General features: G+C 36.4%; 1 protein-coding gene across 3 annotated transcripts in view; it reads right to left on the bottom strand.

Moving 5' to 3' along the window:
* SPATA6 (spermatogenesis associated 6) overlaps nucleotides 1-23499 on the bottom strand; it is a 153349-nt gene that overhangs the window by 86181 nt on the left and 43669 nt on the right. For all 3 annotated transcript variants that reach the window (XM_019937843.3, XM_019937844.3, XM_073789996.1), the window contains exons 4-7: nucleotides 16286-16327; nucleotides 15112-15236; nucleotides 5014-5094; nucleotides 191-484 (exon numbers count right to left, since the gene is read on the bottom strand). In XM_019937843.3, coding sequence (XP_019793402.1) covers nucleotides 191-484; nucleotides 5014-5094; nucleotides 15112-15236; nucleotides 16286-16327 — 542 coding nt within the window. The remainder of the gene's footprint in view (nucleotides 1-190; nucleotides 485-5013; nucleotides 5095-15111; nucleotides 15237-16285; nucleotides 16328-23499) is intronic.

The following is a 23499-nucleotide window of genomic DNA, read 5'->3' as shown; positions in this document are numbered from 1 at the left end:
TGTCCGGTTTAAGGGCTGCAAAAGAATGTTCTTTTATCAAGTTAATTTTCCATTTTAGATTGCTAGGCTAACAGTTCAGGAAAGAAAATTATTAATATAAGCTAGAAGTTGAAAGAAATTTGAGAATAATATTTTAGTGGAAGAACAGATTAGATCAGTTTCAAATGGAAATGTTTCAGAGAACACATACATGTCTAATCACAAATGGAGGTTTATCTGTTTCTTTTTTGAATTCATAGGGCCCCAGATTTAAATGCGCCAGCCGCTGCCTAGTGTCTTCAGATAGCTCACACATGCGTCTTTTTGTGTAAGGAGATGGAGAGTGTGATTTTGAAGAAATTGTAGGCTGTTCGTAGTTTTTTGCATTTATGCAATATTTATTTCTCTCAGGTGATTTGGAGTTTTTCTTTTGTGACCTTGATGTTCTGGTTTGCAGTCTGCCATGTGATTTTTCAACTGGAGCCGTATGGTGAATAAATTTATCCTAAACATAAAAAATAAAATTCATTTGGTCAGGAGAGATATATTTTATACATATTATGACCCTTGGGTAAACCATATACATATACATATATATATAACTACAGGTAGAAAAAACCTTAAAAAGTAATTTAAGGCACATATAATCTATCAAAGCCAACTAGATCAGTCTCTCTTATCCATGTAGATCCTGAGGGAAGTCAAATCCATATTCTCCGAAATAACTCTGTCTAGTAGTTAATAAAATATACTGTACCTCACTTCTTAAGTATAACAAGTACTTTAACAAAGTTAAAGCCCAATTTTTAATCATTTGAAAAATCTAAGAAAAAAAGTAAAAACAATTATTTTTCAGTATACTAAAAAACTAATGCAAACATTGGTTTATCATTTATAATTATGTATTCAAATAATTGGCTATATAATTTAAGAGGATTTGTTTAGTAATCTTAGCAACACACATGTCTAATTAGTTGATTATAAAATCTTTATGGGGAAAACTATACGTTTCATTCATACTATCATGATTACATACATTTGCACAATGTGAAAATCTGAAGAAAAGCTTTATACATATTTTCATAAAATGTATAATTTGGATTATACAAGGTGATTAGAATTTTTAAGATCCTTCCAAACTAAAACTTTACAATTCAATGACAGATAACCATAACATCTTAATTGTGTATTTTTATAAAAGTAAAAATGTACAAAAGACACGTTACAAACTTTAATGACTAGTACTCTGTCTTCTAGTAAAACTGGCTAACACTCTAAAATTTTAAACACAAATGATATTTCTATATATTTTGTGTTATTAGGATACTTTATTCAAATAGTCTCTGCCTTAAAAAAGTTGGATTACAAGTAAATAATTTAAGACCTCTTCAAGCTTTGTCTAGATTTATAAGCTTTCCAATATTCGAGAAAATGGACAGTTGAGAATCTTTGAACGTCCTCCTAACTTTATCACATTAAAAAACCACCGGGCTTCCCTGGTGGCGCAGTGGTTGAGAGTCCGCCTGCCGATGCAGGGGACACGGGTTCGTGCCCCGGTCCGGGAAGATCCCACATGCCGCGGAGCAGCTGGGCCCGTGAGCCATGGCCGCTGAGCCTGCGCATCCGGAGCCTGTGCTCCACAACGGGAGAGGCCACAACAGTGAGAGGCCCGTGTACCGCAAAAAAATAAACAAGAAAAACCACCAATCCTACCTTCCCTCTTCTCTACTTTCTCAATCCCCCTCCCTACTTGCTAAAGGTATCTATTTCTAAGTAAATAAAATACAAATGTGAAATAGGAGAAGAGTCAAATATTTTTTAAAGTAGGAAACTACTTTTTTTTTTTAAACAGGAAAGAAAATAGGAAAACAAGGAAACAAAGTTTCCTGATTAGAAAAATAAGTCCACAAGTTTCATACAGACCAGCAGCATCAGATTATTTCATCATTTTTCTTTCTTCTCTAGCTCTTGCTATGCTCCTGGACCTTCTCCCACCTTGTTCAATGACTTCAACAAGTAATTCAGAATTTTTCATCCCACTTCACCTATCTCTATGACATCACACTGACTCACAGAAGCAGCATTATTAACACATGAAAAGAACCTTTGAGGTTTAATAAAATGTTCAAGCAATGAATCTTTCCAAGAACTTAGACTTCCTATTTCTGAGCTTTAACTGTCTTTTTCTACTTCATCTTAGATTTTATCATTATACAGATCCATTGCACCCTAAACTCTGAAAACCCCTTGCTGACCAAACCTTTTCCTCAACCTACTTCTTTTATTTTCACTGAATCTGTTACTTGTCCTCTTCGTCTCCCTCAGCCCCTAGATCTCTTTCCCCCAGATCCTCATACATTTTTAGGATCTCTTACCTTTAGACCTGGATGAACCCAACATCACCTATTTCAGCAATGCTGTAAAGTTCCTTCTTACCCACCTCTTGCTTATACCAAACTGAAAGGAACTCTTTCTTCTTTTTTGATTACAGCTTTTGAATGCTGAATACCACTAGAGGAAGTTAGAAACGGTGCTGTATCTACCACAGATTCATACCTTCTAACCTAATCAATCCTTAATGCATCCTATTAATGCCCAATAAAACTTAAAATAGTAGCTGTTTCATACTGTTTTACACAAAATGGCTCCCTAGATCAGCCACGAGGACAACAGCACTTGTGACAAAAGGAGACTTGAAAAGTGCTAGTCTTCTTTTACTCCAGAAAACCTTCCCGCCACATGTGAATGAGCTGAAATTAGCCTGCTAGATGGTGAGAGTCTGTGGCCATCACCCCAGCTGAAATCAAGCCAAACACCAGGAATGTAAAGTCCCTCTCACACCAAGAAGTCAGCCAGCTGCCAGACATGCAAGTGAAGCCCTCCTAGACCACTCAGCCCTAGCCTAGGCAGCCCAGACCAAAAGAATCACCCAGCCAATCCACACAACTGTGAGAAGCATCTTATTTTAAGTTACTAAGTTAGTGTGGCTCGTTACACAGCAAAAGCTACCTGATACAGATTATCAAACATATTAATAAAGTTACTAGTAATATTTAACTATTTACTAATAAATTCTACTTTGCAGTAGGTAAAAGAGACTACATAGAAAACTAGATATATTCAGAAAATCCCAATAATATATTTATTTTTTTCAGTCCATTCAATTGGTGGCAAAACATCAATTGTGACAAAAAATTTGAAAATAATGTGCCAAAAGGAATAAAGATCATTATAAATATTTATAAACCTAAATGATTTTAAAGAGTTTATTTCAATCACTCCTCTCTTAAAAACCGAAAATGGTTTGTCTAATTCTTAAACTGTATTTGAACCTGAAAATGCTGTTTTATACCCATTAAAATTTTAATTGTAACTAATATTCACTTGGGAAAAAAGTGGATTTAGCATGTTCTCAAATAAGATCAAATAAGATTAAAATTCTGGCTGTTACCATTCAGAATTTTAATGTAAAAGTGTATACTCTGTTGTGCCTACCATACAATGTCTTCATCTTATATTTCATCTATGTCTTCTATATCTCAATTATCTTAATTAAAAAACGAATAACCTCAGTAACAGCCACAAAATTTATTAATTATATGCTACGTGCAGACACATATATTCTCTAATTTAATCTTTAAATCAGTCTTTTGAGGAACTTGAACCCAAATCTGTCTGATTCTCAAGAATATTTTCTTAATAACACCAAAGGCTATTCTCTCACATCTCTGTTCAACAAAAAACAAATGACAAACATTGAAATGGCAAGTTAGCCAAAAGCTTACAGAGGAAAATGCTAGTCCAATGAAACTACTAGTGGGGTGAAAGTTCTACATTTAGTAAGGAATCTTCCACTAAGCTGTACACTTAGAATGTGTGTACTCTTCTGTGTGTATACCACACTCCTGACAAAAAAAGAAATTTCTACCCACCCAGTAAAGGCATACCGCAGTGTGGGTAGGAAACTTCTGTGAATCCAGAGGAAGCATTTCTGACAATTTACAAATGTGCACAGTGCATATCTCCAAACAAGTCAGTAACCCAGCTCTGCATTTGGCAAGTACGTGTCATTAGATCTCTAGTAGCAGTGTTTCAGCTTGCATTTAAAAGATAAATAATTAGGCCAAACTCTAACATACCAAATGTCTTGCTAAACAAAGTAAGAAAGATCCCCTTGATAATCTTACAATCATATTTTACCTTTGTTAGCTTGTCAAGTTACCACCCTGAGCAAATTCCCTCTGAAACTGATAATGCAGGAAATTAACATTCTACTTTTTCCACCATAGGTCCAGTTCTGCCCTGTTTGGGTCCTCTAGGCTTTATATAGTACTGGCTCATCATCACAGGCTGGCCACTGTTACCTGGTCATAATGCAGTCACATATGTATGAGTGATGCCTAGACATTATTAGATAACCTGTGGTCAGGGTAGCAAGATGGTCCCAGTGACTCAGTAGGAAGTTAGACCAGAATGTAATATTAGATCCAGATATCTGAGTTTACTGAAGGCAGTTTTTACAAACACAGAAGGTACTTATTAGACTGAAGTATTGAAGCTTCTCTTGATCTGACAGCACTAGAACAGCCACCAAACTAAGCAACAGTCCCTTAAGGAATTAGAGACACTCAAGAAGCTATACCCACTAACCACCTATATCCCAGCCTGAGAACCTCTGGTCCCATTCGCTAAAAATGTATCCTTTGAACTTTAACTTCTTTAAGATTCATAGAAGCCTCCAACCAAGTTCTCTGTGGAACTTTTTGAAACCAACATCTTTCTGGCAGCCTAATTTCTTTCCATTAAAAAAAAAAAGTACCATCTACCATGTACACCAAGTTTTTCACTTCCACACTTATTAACATGTAACCAAACAGCTAAATACCTAAGATAATTGTTTTACTTAAACTAGAGACTGATCAAAAAAATGTGAAAAGAGTTGTAGCCAAAATAAAAGAATAATGCTTGCCAAATGCCCAATAAATACAAACAAATAAATTAAACCATTAGATATTTTAAATAAATGATTTTAACCTGAGTGTGGCACTTCCTTGAACTTATCAGACATTCGGTAATCACTGAGGTTGTAGAAAATTCCAGCTTTGGAGCAATTCCCTGAGGAAGAAAGAGAGGATATTAGTGGACATTTTAATTTTTAAAAAGCTAATTATTACTGGTGAAAACACGACCTATAGTAACAAACACTTACCAAGGTTCAGCTGCTTTATTTGTTAGTTTGAATTTCTTATTAAGGATAAAGACAACAAACGAATTGTTAAATGTTATCAAGAAACAGTTTTACTGCTGATGTTTCACTTACAAGTGATTATATCACTTTTATGGAAAAATTCAGACATTTTTCATTTTCAAGTATTTCTGTCAATTTTTTAAAGATTTTTAATAATATTTAAAGTCCTAAATATTTGAAAATACTTAATGGATTCTGGCTCTTTTTACTTTTACAGATTAAGATGTACTTAACTACATAATCCAGAAATACTTTGCATAGTCTCCACGTGTCAAAAAAAAAAAAAATCACAGCTCCTGGGTATGCAGCTTTTGAAAACAGAAGAGAGATAAGTCTCTACCAATTCTTCCAACAGTTTTTCCCATAATGTAGCTTACATTCAGATATATGAATGAATGAATCTAGTTTCTATTTTTTGCAACATTTCAATCATCAGCTTAAACACTGTTTTGAGATAAGCAGAGACAAATAGTAAAATTCAAAGGACAGTCACAAAGCACCTGAGAAAATATTTGGAAGCACACAAGTTACATATTCACCAAAACACTAAAAGATACAGTATATTGTCTGTACCCAGGCCAGCTTCACTCTAATATATTGGAGGTCAGATATCTTACCCAGTCTTTGACCTACTAACTTTAAAGTTTCAAATATTACACACTACAAAAAGGTTAAATATGAGTTACCTATGGATTAAATGGACGACTTTTTTTCTGCAAACATACTTTTATTGATAATGCTTACTTGTTAGTTATCCATTGCTGCATAGCATATCACTTAGCAGTTTACAACATAAGTACATACTATCTCACATAGTTCCTAAAGGTCAGCAATCTGGCAGAGGCTGAACTAGTTGGTTCTGGCTTGAAATCTCTCATGAGATTGCAGTCAAGATGTTGTTTGGGCTGTAGTTTTCTGAAAGCTCGACTGAGGCTGGAGGATCTGCTTCCTGAGATTCACACAGTTGTTGGCTGGAGGACTCAGTTCTTTTCTATCTTTTAGCAAGAGAACTCAGCTCTTTCTCGATAGGACTGCCTGAGTGTCCTCATGACATGGTACCTAGTTCTCTCAAAGCAAAGCAAGGAGGAAGACATAATCCTTTTTATGACTTAGTTTCAGAAGTCTAACACTGTCACTGCTGTCACATTCTATTCACTAGAGCCCTTAAGTACAGCCCACATTCTAGAACAAAGGAAACTACCTTTTTAGCAGAGGAGCATCAAAAATTTGGGGGACATGTTTTTAAACTACCACAGTTCACTCTCTGACCACAAATTAAATTCCTCTCATGTGTAAACTAAACTCATGCCCTACTGAAGAAAAAGGAAAAGGAAAGGAAAGGGGAAAAGTCTCATCCTTTTATAACTTCAGCTTGAAATCCAGGATATTGGCATCTAAATCAAACTGTTATTCAGCTGTCTCAGGTATGGTTCTTTAAATACAGTTTCTAGGATACAGTTCCTCACAATTAGAAGACCTATGAACTAAAGAAACATGTGCCCCACATATATTCAAGGTACACATATGCAGCAGGCAGAGGATAATCACTATAGACATTCCTATTCAAAAAAAGAGAATACAAGAGGCAAATAGAAATCACTGGTCCACAGCAATTCTGAAATCAGCCAGGAAAATGTTAGAAGTTTCTCACTTAGAAGTTTAGTCCTATTTCTGCTCAGAAATAACTATCCATAGTTTTTGGCTCCACTCTCTGGGCTCTTGCTTCCATCCTTTGAATTATCATTCCTTTGCAACAAGAGGTAGACAATGTTTAGAGCTATACAGTGTTCTGAGCCTGGGTCCTGTCAATAGAATTTTGGGGGTCCAAAAGCCTTTTTGTTTTGTAAGGTCTCTCTCAATTTCAGACCATGCTGGTGGTGTTTCTACCAATATAATGCTCTTAAAAATGTATTTTGTTCTCATCTGAACATAATTGGAGTTCACTTCCTTAGACAAAAGCCACACCCACCTGTACAGGGCTTCTGCTGGTCTTCAATCATCTTCAAGAACATATGTTTAAGCAGCATTATTTACAACTGCCAAGATTTGGAAGCAACCTAAGGGTCCATCAACAGATGAATGGACAAAAAACATGTGGTATATACATATATATACACACACACACACACACACACACACACACACACACACAACAGACTACTACTCAGCCATAAAAAAGAACAAAACTTTGCTATTAGCAGCAACATGGATGGACTTGTAGGGCATTACGCTAAGTGAAATAAGTCAGACAGAGAAAGACAAATATTGTATGATATCACTTATATGTGGAATCTAAAAAAATACAACAAATTAGTAAATGTAACAAAAAAAGAAGCAGACTCACAGATACAGAGAATAAACTAGTGGTTACCATGGAAAGGGGGAAGGGCCAATAAAGGGGTGGGGAAGTGGGAAGTACAAACTACTAGGTGTAAGATAGGCTCAAGGTTGTATTATACAACATGGGGAATATACCCAATATTTTGTAATAACTGTAAGTGGAAAGTAACCTTTAAAAATGTGATAGAATTCTACATCTTTTTATGATAAAAACTCTGCCAGAAAGTGGGTATAGAGGGAACATACCTCGACATAATAAAGGTCATATATGACAAACCCACAGCTAACATCATCCTCAACAGTGAAAAGGAATGCTGAAAGCATTCCCCCTAAGATCAGGAATAAGACAAGGATGCCCACTCTCATCACTTTTATTCAACATAGTTTTGGAAGTCCTAGCCACAGCAATCAGAGAAGAAAAACAAATAAAAGGAATCCAAATTGGAAGGAAGAAGTAAAACTCTCACTATTTGCAGATAACATGATACTATACATAGAAAATCTTAAAGACACACCAGAAAACTACTAGAGCCCACCAATAAATCTGGTAAAGTTGCAGGATACAAAATTAGTATACAAAAATCTGACACATTTCTATACATGGACAACAAAGTATCAGAGAGGGAAATTAAGGAACCAATCCCATTTACCATTGCATCAAAAAGAATAAAACACCTAGGAATAAAACTTACCTAAGGAGGCAAAAGACCTGTACTCTGAAAATTATAAAACACTCTTGAAAGAAATTGAAGACAACACAAACAGATGAAAATATATACCATGTTCTTGGACTGGAAGAATCAATATTGTTAAAATGACCATACTACCAAGGCAATCTACAGATTTGATGCAATCCCTATCAAATTACCATTGGCATTTTTCACAGAACTATAACAAGTAATTTTAAAATTTGTATGGAAGCACAAAAGACCCAGAATAACCAAAACAATCTTGAGAAAGAAGAATGGAGCTGGAGGAATCACACTCTCTGACTTCTGACTATACTACAAAGCTACAGTAATCAGTACAGTACGATACTGGCATAAAAACAGACATATAGATCAATGGAACAGGATAGAAAGCCCAGAAATAAACCCATGCACTCAAGGTCAATTAATCTATGACAAAGGAGTCAAAAATATACAATGGAGAAAAGAGTGTCTTCAATAAGTGGTGCTAGGAAAATTGGACAGCTACATGTAAAAGAATGAAATTATAACATTCTCTAACACCATGTACAAAAATAAACTCAAAATGGATTAAAGACCTAAATGTAAGACCAGATACTGTAAAACTCCTATAGGAAAAACACAGGCAGAACACTCTAACATAAATCACAGCAATTATTTTTTTGGATCCATCTCCTAGAGTAATGGAAATAAAGGCAAAAATAAACAAATGGGACCCAATTAAACTTAAAAGCTTTTGTATGGCAAAGGAAACCATAAACAAATGAAAAGACAATGTACAGAATGGGATAAAACACTTGCAAACAATGTGACCAACAAGGGCTCATACAGCTCAATATAGCTCAATATCAAAAAACAAACAACCCCATCAAAAAACTGGCAGAAGACCTAAACAGACTTAAACTGCCATCTGTATGTCATCCAAAGATGACATACAGATGGCCATCAGGCACATGAAAATATGCTCAACATGACTAATTATTAGAGAAATGCAAATCAAAACTACAATGAGGTATCACCTCACACTGGTCAGAACTCCCAAATTAGGAGTTTGGGATTAGCAGATACACACTACTATACATATAATAGATAAACAACAGGGACCTACTGTATATCACACGGAACTATATTCAATATCTTGTAATAACCTATAATGGAAAAGAATCTGAAATAGATATATGTATATGTAAATGTAGATATATCACTAAATCACATTGCTGTACACCTGAAACTAACACAATGTTGTAAATCACCTATACTTCAATTATAAAAATTGTATGAAAAATATTTTTAATTAAACAATTTTTAAATGTAAAAAATAAAGTAAAATAAAACCTATGTTTAATTAAATTATTTTCTGAGGCAACATCTTGGATCTTTTCGAGGTTTTAATAAAGGATTTTACAGTCACACCCCCTTGGTTTCACCATCAGACCAAAATTTCCTGAACATACCCTAGAATGATTTTTGCTCATAAGTCATTCCTTAATTTCAACATTATCTGCCATTGGGGAAGGCTGAGAATCCTCAAAAACAGTAAGTTCCAACTCCTTTTTGTGTTATTAACAGGCTTTCCTTTTGCTTCTCTCTCCCCTTATATTTTGCTATAAGCAGCAAAAAGAAACCAGACAGCCCCTCTAATACTGTGTCTGAAAGTCTCCTTACAAAGACCACCCATTCCATCAGGTATTTTTTTCTATATCCCACATTCCAGCTAAACTTTACACCATTACATAACAAGGGCTCTTTTCTCCCCTAATTCCCAATAAAATTTGCCTCATTTTCTTCCAAACACTCATCTGGCAGTTTCTTCAAGGCTCTTCAAGCTTTCATACACACCCCAGCAAAGCTGTCCCAGCTTCGGCCCTCTCCAGAGGCTTGAGTGTCCTCAAACATGGCAGTTGGCTTCCCCAGGAGGGAGTGATATAAGAGTGAGAGCAAGGAGGAAGCCACAGTGCATTTAATGACCTGGTCTCAAAAGTCTAAAACTATCACTTCACCGCGGTGTATCTGTTAGAGTCACTAAGTAGAGTCCATACTTAAGAAACTCTGCCTCTGGAAGAGAGGAGCGTCAAATCATTTGTGGACGTATTTTGTAAGTACCACAGCCTGGACTGCAACTTATCACTTTACCCCTCCTAATATACTGCTGGTCATATAGTAAATACTCAGTGTTTTAGCCATTATTTTTAGATCTTTCAAAACCCATGTGTATCAATTGGGGTTTCAGGGAAACAGAACTAACAGAATATATACACAGAGAGATATTTATTTTAAGGAATTGGTACATGCAATTGTGAGAGTGACAAGTCCAAACTCCACAGGGAAAGCTGGCAGGCTGGAAACTCAGGCAAAGTTGATACTGTAGTCTTGAGAGTGAAATATGTAAGCAAGCCAGCAGGCTGGAAACTCAGGATTTCTATATGACGGTCTTGAGGCAGAATTCCATATTCTTTTGGAAACTTCAGTTTTTGCTCTTCAGGTCTTCAATTAATTGGATGAGGTCTTACCTACATTATCAAGGGTAATCTCCTACACGTAAAGTCAAGTGATTGTAAATAGTAGTCAAATCTACACAATACCTTCAGAGTAACATCTAGCCACAACCTAACCAAAATAAATTTAATCATCACACATCGGAAATGTCAGTTTCCTCTACGAAGTCTACAATAAGATGTAATTTATTCAATTCAACCAAGTCATTTAAGTACATACAAAGATATGTGCTAAGAGGTAAGATCAACGATGAGAAAGTCACAGATTCTGATTAATATCACTGCCACCAACAACAGCACCTTGTCATGATCTCCATGGCCACCATTGTATCACTAACATTTACTGATCATTCTCTATGTACCAGGTACTAAAATAACCGTTTACAAGTTTTTATTAATCCACCAAACAACGTTATCTCCATGGTATAGTGATAGTAGTAGCCTGTGATAGTGCCAGGATTTAACCCCAGATGTGACTTGAATCCTTGCCACAGCGATGGGTTCAGGAAGTCAGCCTAAGACTCAGATGTCTATGCAGAATCATCAGAATTCTGAGGAAGGGTGCACTGTTGCCTGCCAGGACAGCAAACTACTGATTGGAGTGTGTTCTCCACTCACATCTAAATACAATAACTGATATGATTGAATTTACAACTGCTATTTTGTGTTCAATTTATATATATGCCATGTCTTTTTATTCTTGTATTCGTTCTAGTGGTCTCATCTGAGTATGCATAGCTTAGTGGTCATCCAATGGACCTGTAAGGGTTCCACTCTTTGTTGATTATCTGTGTGTGGGTTGGGGAATGCACTCAAAGGAACAGCAGGTCTCTAGTCTCCCTTGGCTTTCACTTTTTGCTGGACTCCCACTGTCTCCCCTGAACGTGCATAGTTTCAGTCAGCCAGGAATGAGTGGAAAGCTCATCTCAGCCCTTTTATTGCTCCCTTACTTCCAGGGCCTCCTGTCAACTTTCTGGCAGGTGTGCTGCTCACTCTGATTGGAACTGCAATCGGCCTAGCAAAGCTGTGGGTTTTTCTCATGTGCTTCTAACTGAACCCACCACATTTAGCTGGCAAAGACACAATATTTGCCCCTATGATTGTGACACCAATTCCAATGTGTGGGTTTTCCAACACCACCAAGAAAAGTCTCTGCGACACCATTTGGGTGTCCTGAAATTTAACTCAGCTCTGACACTACCTGGAGAAAGTGTCAGATCCCACGGGTCAAGGGCTCAGTTCCACAAGACTGCTCCTATCTGACTTCAGATACTCATCACAAGTCCAGGTTGTCACCCACAGGCTACAAATAAGAGGTTCCCATGACCCCTTCCTTGGGTTCGATCAATTTGCCACAGCTGCTCAAAGAACTCAGGAGACAGTTTACTTAGTTTACCAGTTTATATAAAAGGATATGATGACATCCAGTTGGAAGAGATGTCTAGGGTGAGATATGTGGGAAACAGGGAGAAGTTTCTGTGCCCTCACCAGGTGAGCCACTCTCCCAGTACCTCCACGTGTTCACCAACATGGAAGCTCTCCAAACCCCATCCTTTGGGTTTTATACCCGCTTCATTACACAGGCGTGACATTAAATCACTGGCCATTGGTGACTGAACTCAATCTCCAGCCCCTCTATTTCTCAGGGGTGGGGCTGAAAGTTCCAACCCTCTAATCACCTGGTTGGTTCCCCTGGCATCAAGCCCCCATCCTTAGGTTCCCAAGGAGCTTTCCAAAAGTCTCCTCATTAACATAAGAAAAGACACCTTTATAGCTCTTAAACCCAGGAAATTCCAAAGGTTTTATGAGCTCTGTGCCAAGAATGGGGCAAGAAGAACAAATGTATGTTTCTTATTACAAATCACAGTATCACTGCCCAAAATTGATTCTGACCTCTCTGGTAGCAAAGCTACTAATTTTTGCAACTTGCCCCAGGCTTAGTGAAGCTACAATTCTCACTGGCTATGCAGGGTATGAGAGCTGTCCTAGGCAAGAGGACCACATACTTCTGCCATTTTTACCCAAAGTTTTAGCAGCTATTCAAGCACGGATACTTCTTAATTTGTCTTAATTGTCTTAACTGCCGATCAGTTTCCAGTGCCCTAAAACTGCGGCTTGTGACAATTTTGTCCAGTTTTATACTTGTGTGGAGAGAGTAATTGACAGACCCTTCACACCATCATCACCAGAAGTCTCACTTTTTATATTGTTAAGAACAACAGGCCCCAAATTGAGTTGCTTACGCTAAGCCCCGTGTCACCAAACAGATTTAAATTAATTACAGTTTCGGCTCTCCCAGAAATGGAATTTTAAACCAGTCAATCAGGAATCGCCTGATTAGCACTCACTAGGTAATCCATCTGATTAGACCCTCTGCCATCCCCTAAATGAAAGGAACCTTGCAATAATCAACACACTTTTTGGCCTAGTATAATGTCCTTGTTCCTGCTCCCTTCTGGATATAAAAATCTTTCATTTTGCACAGCTCTTTGGAGCTTCTTTCTATCTGCTAGATTGGATGCTGCTTGAATCAAATCAATTTTTGCTCAAATAAACTCAAAATTTTTAATATGCCCCAATTTATCTTTTAAGAACATATATAGACTTTTTGCCTTAGTAATCCAAACTTTTTGATATATGTGAAAGTAACTCAAATTCAATAAGGAAAACTACCTGTTAATGGTCCATATTCTTATGTTTATATTGCCAATTTGGTATAATACAGCATTTTAAATTACTTTTAAAAAACTTTTAATTTTAAAATCAGAATTTTTTTCATTGCAGGCTTCTAGAAAGTCCCTGAAACATTCTTGGAAGACTTTTTGGGCTAATGGACACTGAAAATATCCCAAAGGAGGTATATTTTAATAGATTTGCTAGTCAACTTTTATACTTTCAGCAAGCTGAAATTTGCTATTTCCTACAGGAAATACAGGAGAAGTTACTTAATTCACCATATTGGCTCATGTAGCACTCCAATTTCCTTACTGCTCTAATATCTCCTAAAGTTAGTGAAAAATATTTGTCCAAATAATTTCAACCTAGACAACTTTTACTTTTTTCTTCTTTGAAACAGCAGGGGCTTCACTCAGTCTCTCTAGGCAGAAGGCATTTTCTGCCTAGAATAAAAATATTATTTTTATTTTTAAAATAAATAAATATATTTATTTATTTTAATAAATATTTTAATAATAGGAATAAAAATATTTATTTAGGAATAAAAAATTATTAATCATAGGAATAAAAATAATTAATAATAGGAATAAAAATATATTTATTTATTTTAATAAATATTTTAATAATAGGAACAAAAATATTATTAATTATCCAATAAAACTGAAGAAATTGCAGGAAAAGATGAGAGTTGGCTATCACTTAATGCCGCTTTCACTTTTAGGGGTATGAATACGTATTTCCATTACATGAACATGTAATAATTATTCTATCCAAACTCCTACTAATGGACATTTCAATTATTTCCATTTTTCATTATTATGAACAATGCTACAAACGAACATTCCTAAGAAGGCTCTTAGTATGCCAGACAGAATACATCTTAAAGCTATATACCTAGAAGGTCACAGGCTATGAGAATCTTGGCCTTCACTAGATAATCCTGAATTGTGGTTGTTCCGATTTACATGACATAGCAACATATACAAGCTTCCATTTTTCCATGCTTTTTTTTTTTTTTTGCGGTACACGGGGCTCTCACTACTGTGGCCTCTCCCCTTGCGGAGCACAGGCTCCGGACGTGCAGGCTCAGCAGCCATGGCTCACGGGCCCAGCCGCTCCGCGGCATGTGGGATCTTCCCGAACCAGGGCACGAACCCGTGTCCCCTGCATCGGCAGGCGGACTCTCAACCACTGCGCCACCAGGGAAGCCCTTTCCATGCTTTTGACGTTTGTCAGATTTATTAAATTTTACCACTCTTATGGCTATAAAAATGAAATCATATGATTGTTTTAATTTGAATTTTCCTAAATGCTAATGGGATTGTGCACGTTTTCAAATATTTATTGGCCATTCTTTTGGGAGAAAAATAAAGAGAAGAGAGAGAAAGACATAGGGACAGTGGGGAGGGGAGGAAAGGGGGAGAAGAAGAGGAGAGAAATCTGAAGAATATAAGGCAAAATAATGCTTGTTAATTTTGGAAGGTAGATGCGTGCATTTTGGTAAAGTATTTTCATTTAGATTTCAGTATGTTTAAAATAACATCATAATTTCATAAAGCAATTATGTTTTAAAATAAATTAAACTTTGAATTAGGTCTTCACATTTCAGATATTGAGGGCTATGTGTTGGTTTTTGACAATGATCCTGCATCACGATTTGATTCAGAAAATAGTAAGCACTTACGTGAAGGCCAGAAATCTTCCTCATGGTAGCCTGGCGGTTTGAGTCATGGTGTCCAGAAATCTGATTTGGACCCGGGAACATGAAATCTCGTGTATTCTCATCATATGTAGACAGTGTTTCACCCACTACAAGAAAGATATCCTATGATTCAAATTATAACAAAATATGCTATTTAGAAACAATATCATCAAGTACGAATATATAATGCCTGATGCCTTAATGAAATACTTGCTTCAGGGTCATGGACTTAATTTTTTTCTATGAAAGGGAAATTAAAATAAAGTTATGTTAAACGAATTAACACATTTCCTTATTCAGAAATGTCATACATACTACTAATTCTCCCTCCCCCTTTCGTAGAAAGGGGATGTTCATGTAAACTTTTTAAGTACATATGAGTTCCTAGAAAAGAAAATCCTTTTAAACGTATCAAACTGACATAACATTTATACATATAAAACTTAATTACCATCCCCAGAATTTTTTTTTTCTATCTTCCATTCTTTTCTACCTGCCATTATGAGATATTAGGTTACATGTTGAAAAAAATATAGACATTTTATAGAATTTGTGGTTACCTGGATTAGGTATATATGTGATATTCAAAAAGTTTAGACTACTAGCTTTCAATAAAATATAGTTCTCTATTTCTCACATAAAATAAGGATTTAAGATAGAGTCTTCTATAATCATAGAAATCAATAATAAAAATAAAACTATCCTTCAGGTTTTAACTCTACCTACTGCAGGGATCTGTACTGTTTATTAAGTAGGTACAGTTTTAATTCCCCTATATTCCCAATAACACTCAATACACAAAAACAAAGATAATGAACTACTTTATCAGCAAAAGCATATTGGTTTAGAAAAATCACAAAAACTTAAAGAAGTTAATTTTTATGAATGTCACAAAATATGCTAGGATCATATCGGGTTATTTCCCACTTTAAATTATGACTATTCAATTTTAGAACAATGTGTTCAAATATAATTTATGTCAATCTTTCTGTATATATTATTTTGGCCTACTGACATTTTACATGTAGTAGACCAATGCTAGAGACTCAGCATTGCTCTTACTTTGGGAAGAAGGGGAAAAGATGAGATTTTTTAAAAAGCATTTCATTGAAATGAGTTCACATGTCAATTACCTTATCAAAACACAATACAGTACCTGGCGGAACTAGCTGAATCAACTCAAACAATGCTGTATCATCTGAAAGTTTAAAGAAAAATTTCCTTAAATAAACAAATTTATAATAAACAGTAACTAATTGCTTTACCACAGAAGTACCTAAAAGCCAAAGTAATTGCTCAGTAGACTACATATACGCTTACATCTCAGTATATACTGTGTATATTTTCTGGTTGCTATGCATCTTGTGGATTTATTAATCTCTGGTAGAAATTAATCTTTCTAGGTTTTTTTCTGATTTTTTTAAGACTTTATTTTTTTAGAGCAGTTTTATTTACGTTGACAACAAAATTGAGAGAGAGGTACGGAGATTTCCCCTATATACCCTGCCCCCCAAAACATGCATAGCCTCCCCACTATCAACATCATTCACAGGAATGGTACATTTTTTACCAAGGATGAACTTACACTGACACATCGTAATCACCCAAAGTCCACAGTTTACCTTAGGGTTCACTCTTGGTGATGGACATTCTGTGGGTTTAGACGAATGTATAATGACATTATCCATCTTTATAATATGATACAAAGTATTTTCACTGCCCTGCTCCTCTGTTCTCTGGTTATTTATCTCTCTCCTCCCCACAACCCACCCTCCGCCCACCACAATCACTGTCTTTTTATTGTCTCCAGAGTTTTGCCTTCTCCAGAATGTCATATACTTGAAATCATACAGTCTATATAGCCTTTTCAGATTGGCTTCTTTCACTCAGTAATATGCATTTAAGGTTCCTCCATGTGTTTTTATGGCTTGATAGCTCATTTCTTTTAGGTGCTGAATAATATTCCATTGTCTGGTTATTCCACAGTTTATTTATCCATTTACCTACTGAAAGACATTGGTTGCTTCCAAGTTTTGGCAATTATGAACAGAGCTGCTATAAACATCCACGTGCAGGTTTTTGTGTAGACATAAATTTTCAACTCTTTGCATAAATACCAAAGAGCAGTATTGCTGGATCATATGGAAAGAGTATGTTCAGTTTTGGAAGAAACCGCCAAACTGCCTTCCAAGGCGGCTGTGCCATTTCGCATTCCTGCCAGCAATAAGTGAGAGTTCCTGTTGCTCTGCATCCTCACCAGCATTTGATTCTGTCACTGCTCCAGACTGTGGCAATTCTAGGAATGTACAGGTATCTCGTTTTAATTTGCGTTTCTCTAGAGACACATGATGTGAAGTATCTTTTCGTGTGCTTATTTGCCATCTGTATATCTTCTTTGGTGAGGTGTCTGTTAAGGTCTTTAGCCCGTTTTTTAAAAGGGCTGTTTGTTTTCTTATGGTTGAATTTTAAGAGTTCTTTTCATATTTTAGATAATAGTCCTTTATCAGATGTGATTTTGCAAATACTTTTTTTCCAACCTGTGGCTGGTCTTCTAATTCTCTTGATTTTGTCTTTCACAGAACAAAAGTTTTTAACTTAACTGCAATCCAGCTTATCAATTATTTTTTTCACAGTTTCTTTCAAAGACGACACTATGGTGTCTTTGGTGTTGTATCGAAAAAGGCATCACCATACCCAAGATCATCTAGGTTTTCTCCTATGCTATCTTCTAGGAGTTTTACAGTTTTGCATTTTCCAGTTAGGTCTATGATCCATTTAGAGTTAATTTTTGTGAAGGGTGTATGGTCTGTATCTGGATTCACTTTTTTTTTGTTTTTTGCATGTGGATGTCTAATTGTTCTAGCACCATTTACTGAAGAAACTATCTTTGTTCTATTGTATTGCCTTTGCTCCTTTGTCAAAGATCAGTTGACTATATTTATAGAGATATATTTCTGGGCTCTCTGTATATTTTTATAAAAATAAATTATGTCTATTTCTTAAGCAGAGTGGTGAGTACAGCTAGGTATATTACAAAACTCACACTTTTAATATGTCTGAAGTACTTTATGATAAAATTTTTAAATAAAAATAAAATATAAATTATGCCCTTTCTACCTTCTAAGAACCCATGAATATAATCTTTTTCTTTCTTTAAATTCTGCTATTTTCATCCAAGGGAAATCTCAGTCATTTAACCGAATACTTATACATCCAGTTTTTGAGGAAATATTAAATATTCCTTGTAGCTTATCATTCGGGTCTGTAATAAGAAAAAAAACTGATAACAGTCCTATTCCTCAAGCACCTGACATTGTGTTGAAAAGGCAAATATTAAATGAAATAAAGACACAAATAAATATATAATTATAAACTACAAGTACAATAAAGGCATTCAGGTAGTGCTATAAGAAAGTATAACAAGATAATCTTGTCAGGGAGTCAGTGAAGGCTGAGGAGGAGCTCTTCAGGACTTGACCCATAGCATGAATAGGTGTAAACTAGGAGTTAGTGGGGTGGGAAACTAGAGGTTTTCAAGCAGGAGGAACAGGATGTATGAAGGCTGTAAATGGAACATAGCAGGGTAATCTGAGAGATTAGAAGGTTCAAAAACAAACCTCCTGCTAAAATCGACTTGAAAAGGTAGATAACTAAAAAATCTGCTTGAAGGCAGGAGAAACCTAACAAGGTAGTAAAAAAATTACAAGTCTGAAACTCAGTATATGAAGTAAACACAGGACTTCCCTGGTGACTCAGTGGTTAAGAATCTGCCTGCCAATGCAGGGGACAAGGGTTCGATCCCTGGTCTGGGAAGATCCCACATGCCATGGGGCAACTAAGCCCATGAGCCACAACTACTGAGTCCACGTACTGCAACTACTGAAGCCCACGCACTGTAGGGCCCACATGCCACAACTACTGAGCATGTGTGCTGCAACTACTGAAGCCCGTGTGCCCAGAGCCCATGCTCCGCAACAAGAGAAGCCACTGCAATAAGAAGCCCGTGCACCGCAATGAAGAGCAGCCCCCGCTCGCCACAACTAGAGAAAGCCCACACGCAGCAACGAAGATCAAACCCAGCCAAAAATATATATATAAAATTTTTTAAAAATTATCTGTATTATTTTAAAAAACAGAAGTAAACACAGAGAGATAAGCCTGGTATTTGAGGTTACTTTTCCTTTTGGGTATCTGACAGTTCTGACAGAGGTAGCTAAGAGGCTAAGAAGCTGAGTACAGCTTTTGATAAGCTCATACAAAAACTGGAGTATCATGACCTTGGGAAGAGATGAGAAGGGAGGTCTGCAGGTAAGAGAAGATGGCCTGATAAAATGGCTAGGCTATAGGACTGAATCTTGAAAAGGTAAACCAATTCAAAAAGACACATGCACCCCAATGTTCATTACAGCACTATTTACAATAGCCAGGACATGGAAGCAACCTAAATATCCAGTGACAGAGGAATGGATAAAGAAGATGTGGTACATATATACAATGGAATATTAGCCATAAAAAGGAATGAAATTGGGTCATTTGTAGAGACATGGATGGACCTAGAGACTGTCATACAGAGTGAAGTAAGTCAGAAAGAGAAAAACAAATATCATATATTAATGCATATATGTGGAATCTGAAAAAATTGGTATAGACAACCTTATTTACAAAGCAGAAATAGAGACACAGACGTAGAGAACAAACATATGGATACCAAGGGAGAAAGGGGGATGTGGGATGAATTGGGAGATTGGGATTGACATATATACACTATTGACACTATGTATAAAATAGATAACTAATATGAACCTACTGTATCGCACAGGGAACTCTACTCAGTGCTCTATGGTGACCTAAATGAAAAGGAAATCCAAAAGAGAGGGGAAATATGTGTACATATAGCTGATCCACTTTGCTGTATAGTATAAACTAACACAATATTGTAAAGCAACTATACTCTAATTTAAAAAAAGTTTAAAAAAGAGAGTAAACTAAAAATAGATAACCAATGCTATATACTGAATATCTGTATCCCCTCAAAATTCATATGTTGAAATCATAACCCCAATGTGATATTCAGAGTTAGGGCTTTTCAGCGGTTATTAGGGCAAAGCCTTCATTGAAGAGATTAGTGCCCATTAGTGCCACTGGTGCCCAAAAGACCCCAGATAACTTCCTTGCCCTTTCTGCCACGTGAGAACACAGAGAGACAATGGCATTCTATGAACAGAAAGGGGACCCTCACCAGACACCGAATCTGCTGGCTCCTTGATCTGGGATTTCCCAGCCTTCAGAAGTATGAGAAATAAACTTCTATTATTATAAGCCACCCAGTCTATGGTATTTTGTTATACCAGCCCAAATGGACTAAGACAGCAAACTAAGAACTTAGGCTTAAATCTGAATCATCCCAAATCCTGTCTAAATTAAGTTGATCCAGAATTGCTAGTGCCCACTAGAAACAATCATAAATCTTGTCTGAAGGAAAATATTTTCATCTAAGGTTTCAAATTATTTCTAAAATTCTTACATACAAAATCTGACATTTAATGAAAATCGACCAGGTATATAGGAAAAAAAGACCATTGGGATCAAAACACAAGAGAAACACAGGAAATAAAAACAGATCAACAGGGCTTCCCTGGTGGCGCAGTGGTGGAGAGTCCGCCTGCCGATGCAGGGGACACGGGTTCGTGCCCTGGTCCGGGAAGATCCTACATGCCACGGAGCGGCTGGGCCCGTGAGCCATGGGCGCTGAGCCTGCGCATCCGGAGCCTGTGCTCCGTAATGGGAGAGGCCACAACAGTGAGAGGCCCGCGTATCGCCAAAACAGAAACAAAAACAAAGAAAAACAGATCAACAAGAGATCCAGAAAAATTAGTTATCAGACTGCAACTTAAAATATGCTTAATATGCTCAGGAAAATAAAATATAAGATTGAGAATGTCAGCAGAGAACTAGAAACTGTTACAAAGAACCAAGTGGAAATTTTTCAGCTAAAAAATAACCAAAAATTAACCACAACGAACGGATTTACCAGCAGATTACAAATGACTCAAGAGAGAATTATGGAATTGGAAGACAAAAATAAATATCTTGAGAGAGGCACAGAAAGCCCAAAGGTTGGAGTAACAAAAAAAAGGAAAAAAAAAAGGATAGAGTAAGAGGATCTAACAATGTGCAACTGGTTTTGTAAAAAGAGAGAAGAGAAAAGGGCAAAAGAAATATTTGAAAAGTTAATATCTCAGAGTTTATCTGAAGAAAGATACCAAGATACAAACACTAAGCAGAACAAATTTTTAAAACACACACACACACAGAGTTGGGCACATCAAAGTAAAACTACAGGAAAACAAAGACGTAAGAGAATATGTTAAAAGAAGCCAAGAGAATATGTTAAAAGAAGCCAGCAGGGCTTCCCTGGTGGCGCAGTGGTTGAGAGTCCGCCTGCCGATGCAGGGGATGTGGGTTCGTGCCCCAGTCCGGGAAGATCCCACATGCCGCAGAGCAGCTAGGCCCGTGAGCCATGGCCGCTGAACCTGCGCGTCCGGAGCCTGTGCTCCGCAACGGGAGAGGCCACAACAATGAGAGGCCCGCGTAACGCATAAAAAAAAAAAAAAGCCAGCAGAAAATGACAAAATACCTTCAAAGAAGTAACAATAAAATTAACAGATGATTTCTCAACAGAAACTAAGGGAGCAAAAAGACAATGGAATAGTATTTTCTAAGGGCTGGAAGACAGTCATACCAATATTCAGCAAAAATATACTTCAAAAAAAGTAAAGACATTTTCAGATAAATAAAAATCAAGATATCTATTATCAAAAGACTATAAGAAAGGAATTATGAAAGGACATTCTTCAGAAAGACACAATAAACTGAGAAGCTCAAAAAGTGAAAGGAAATAAAGAGCAACCAAAAAGGTAAAATACAGTTGTAAAGTGAAATGAATGATGCCTATACAATAATAGCAATAATATTCTGTGTAGTCTCATTGTACACTAAGTTAAAATGCATAACAAAAAATAACATATAATCTAGAAGTTAAGTAGTTGTAGGTTCTTCATTGTCCTAGAAGAGGTTAAAATAAAAATATGTACACAACTCTGAAAACTCAAGCATGCATGCTGTAATCTCTATACTAACCACGAAAAAAACAAAATAGTTAAAGAACATGTACCCTTAAGCTAATAAAAGTGTAGAAATTAAAAAGCAAAAAATAGTTAATAATTCAAAGAAAAGTAGAGGACTTCCCTGGTGCTCTAGTGGCTAAGACTCCATGCTCGGGTTCTTTCCCTAGTCAGGGAACTAAACCCCACATGCTGCAACTAAGAGTTTGCATGCCACAACTGAAGATCCCACAGGCTGCAACTAAGGCTCACGAGTGCCACAACTAAGACCTGGCGCAGCCAAATAAATAAATATTTTTTAAATACTATTAAAAAAAATAAAAGTAGAAAAAGAAAAGCACTAATATTCAACAATCCAAACAAATAAAAAGTAGATATCAATATGGTAGATTTACACCAAAATATATCAGTAAAAACATTTTTTTAATTTAATGTTTTTAGATAATGAGGATTCACAACAAATTGTCAGAATACAGAGATCTCATATACCCTTTATCCAGCTTCCCTCAGTGGTAACACCTTGCAAAACTATAATAAAATATATCACAACCACTGTGACACTGATACAATCTACTTATTTTATCCTAATTAAAAGTTTTAATTGTACTCATTTGTATGTGAATGTGTATGTCTATATTTAGTTCTATACACTTTTTTTTTTAACATCTTTATTGGAGTATAATTGCTTTACAATGGTATGTTAGTTTCAGCTTCACAACAAAATGAATCAGTTATATATATACATATATTCCCATATCTCTTCCCGCTTGCGTCTCCCTCCCTCCCACCCTCCCTATCCCACCCCTCCAGGCGGTCCCAAAGCACCGAGCTGATCTCCCTGTGCTATGCGGCTGCTTCCCACTAGCTATCTACCTTACGTTTGGTAGTGTATATATGTCCATGCCTCTTTATCGCTTTGTCACCGTTTACCCTTCCCCCTCCCCATAGCCTCAAGTCCATTCTCTAGTAAGTCTGTGTCTTTATTCCTGTTTCACCCCTAGGTCTTTCATGTCATTTTTTTTTTAATTCCATATATATGTGTTAGCATACGGTATTTGTCTCTCTCTTTCTGACTTACTTCACTCTGTATGACAGACTCTAGGTCTATCCACCTCATTACAAATAGCTCAATTTCGTCTCTTTTTATGGCTGAGTAATATTCCATTGTATATATGTGCCACATCTTCTTTATCCATTCATCCGATGATGGACACTTAGGTTGTTTCCATCTCTGGGCTATTGTAAA

The sequence above is a fragment of the Tursiops truncatus genome, chromosome 1 (assembly GCF_011762595.2).
Source record: "Tursiops truncatus isolate mTurTru1 chromosome 1, mTurTru1.mat.Y, whole genome shotgun sequence".
Lineage (NCBI taxonomy): Eukaryota > Metazoa > Chordata > Mammalia > Artiodactyla > Delphinidae > Tursiops > Tursiops truncatus.
The sequence above is the reverse complement of the archived record's forward strand: the minus strand, read 5'-3'. Positions and strand labels throughout refer to the sequence as shown.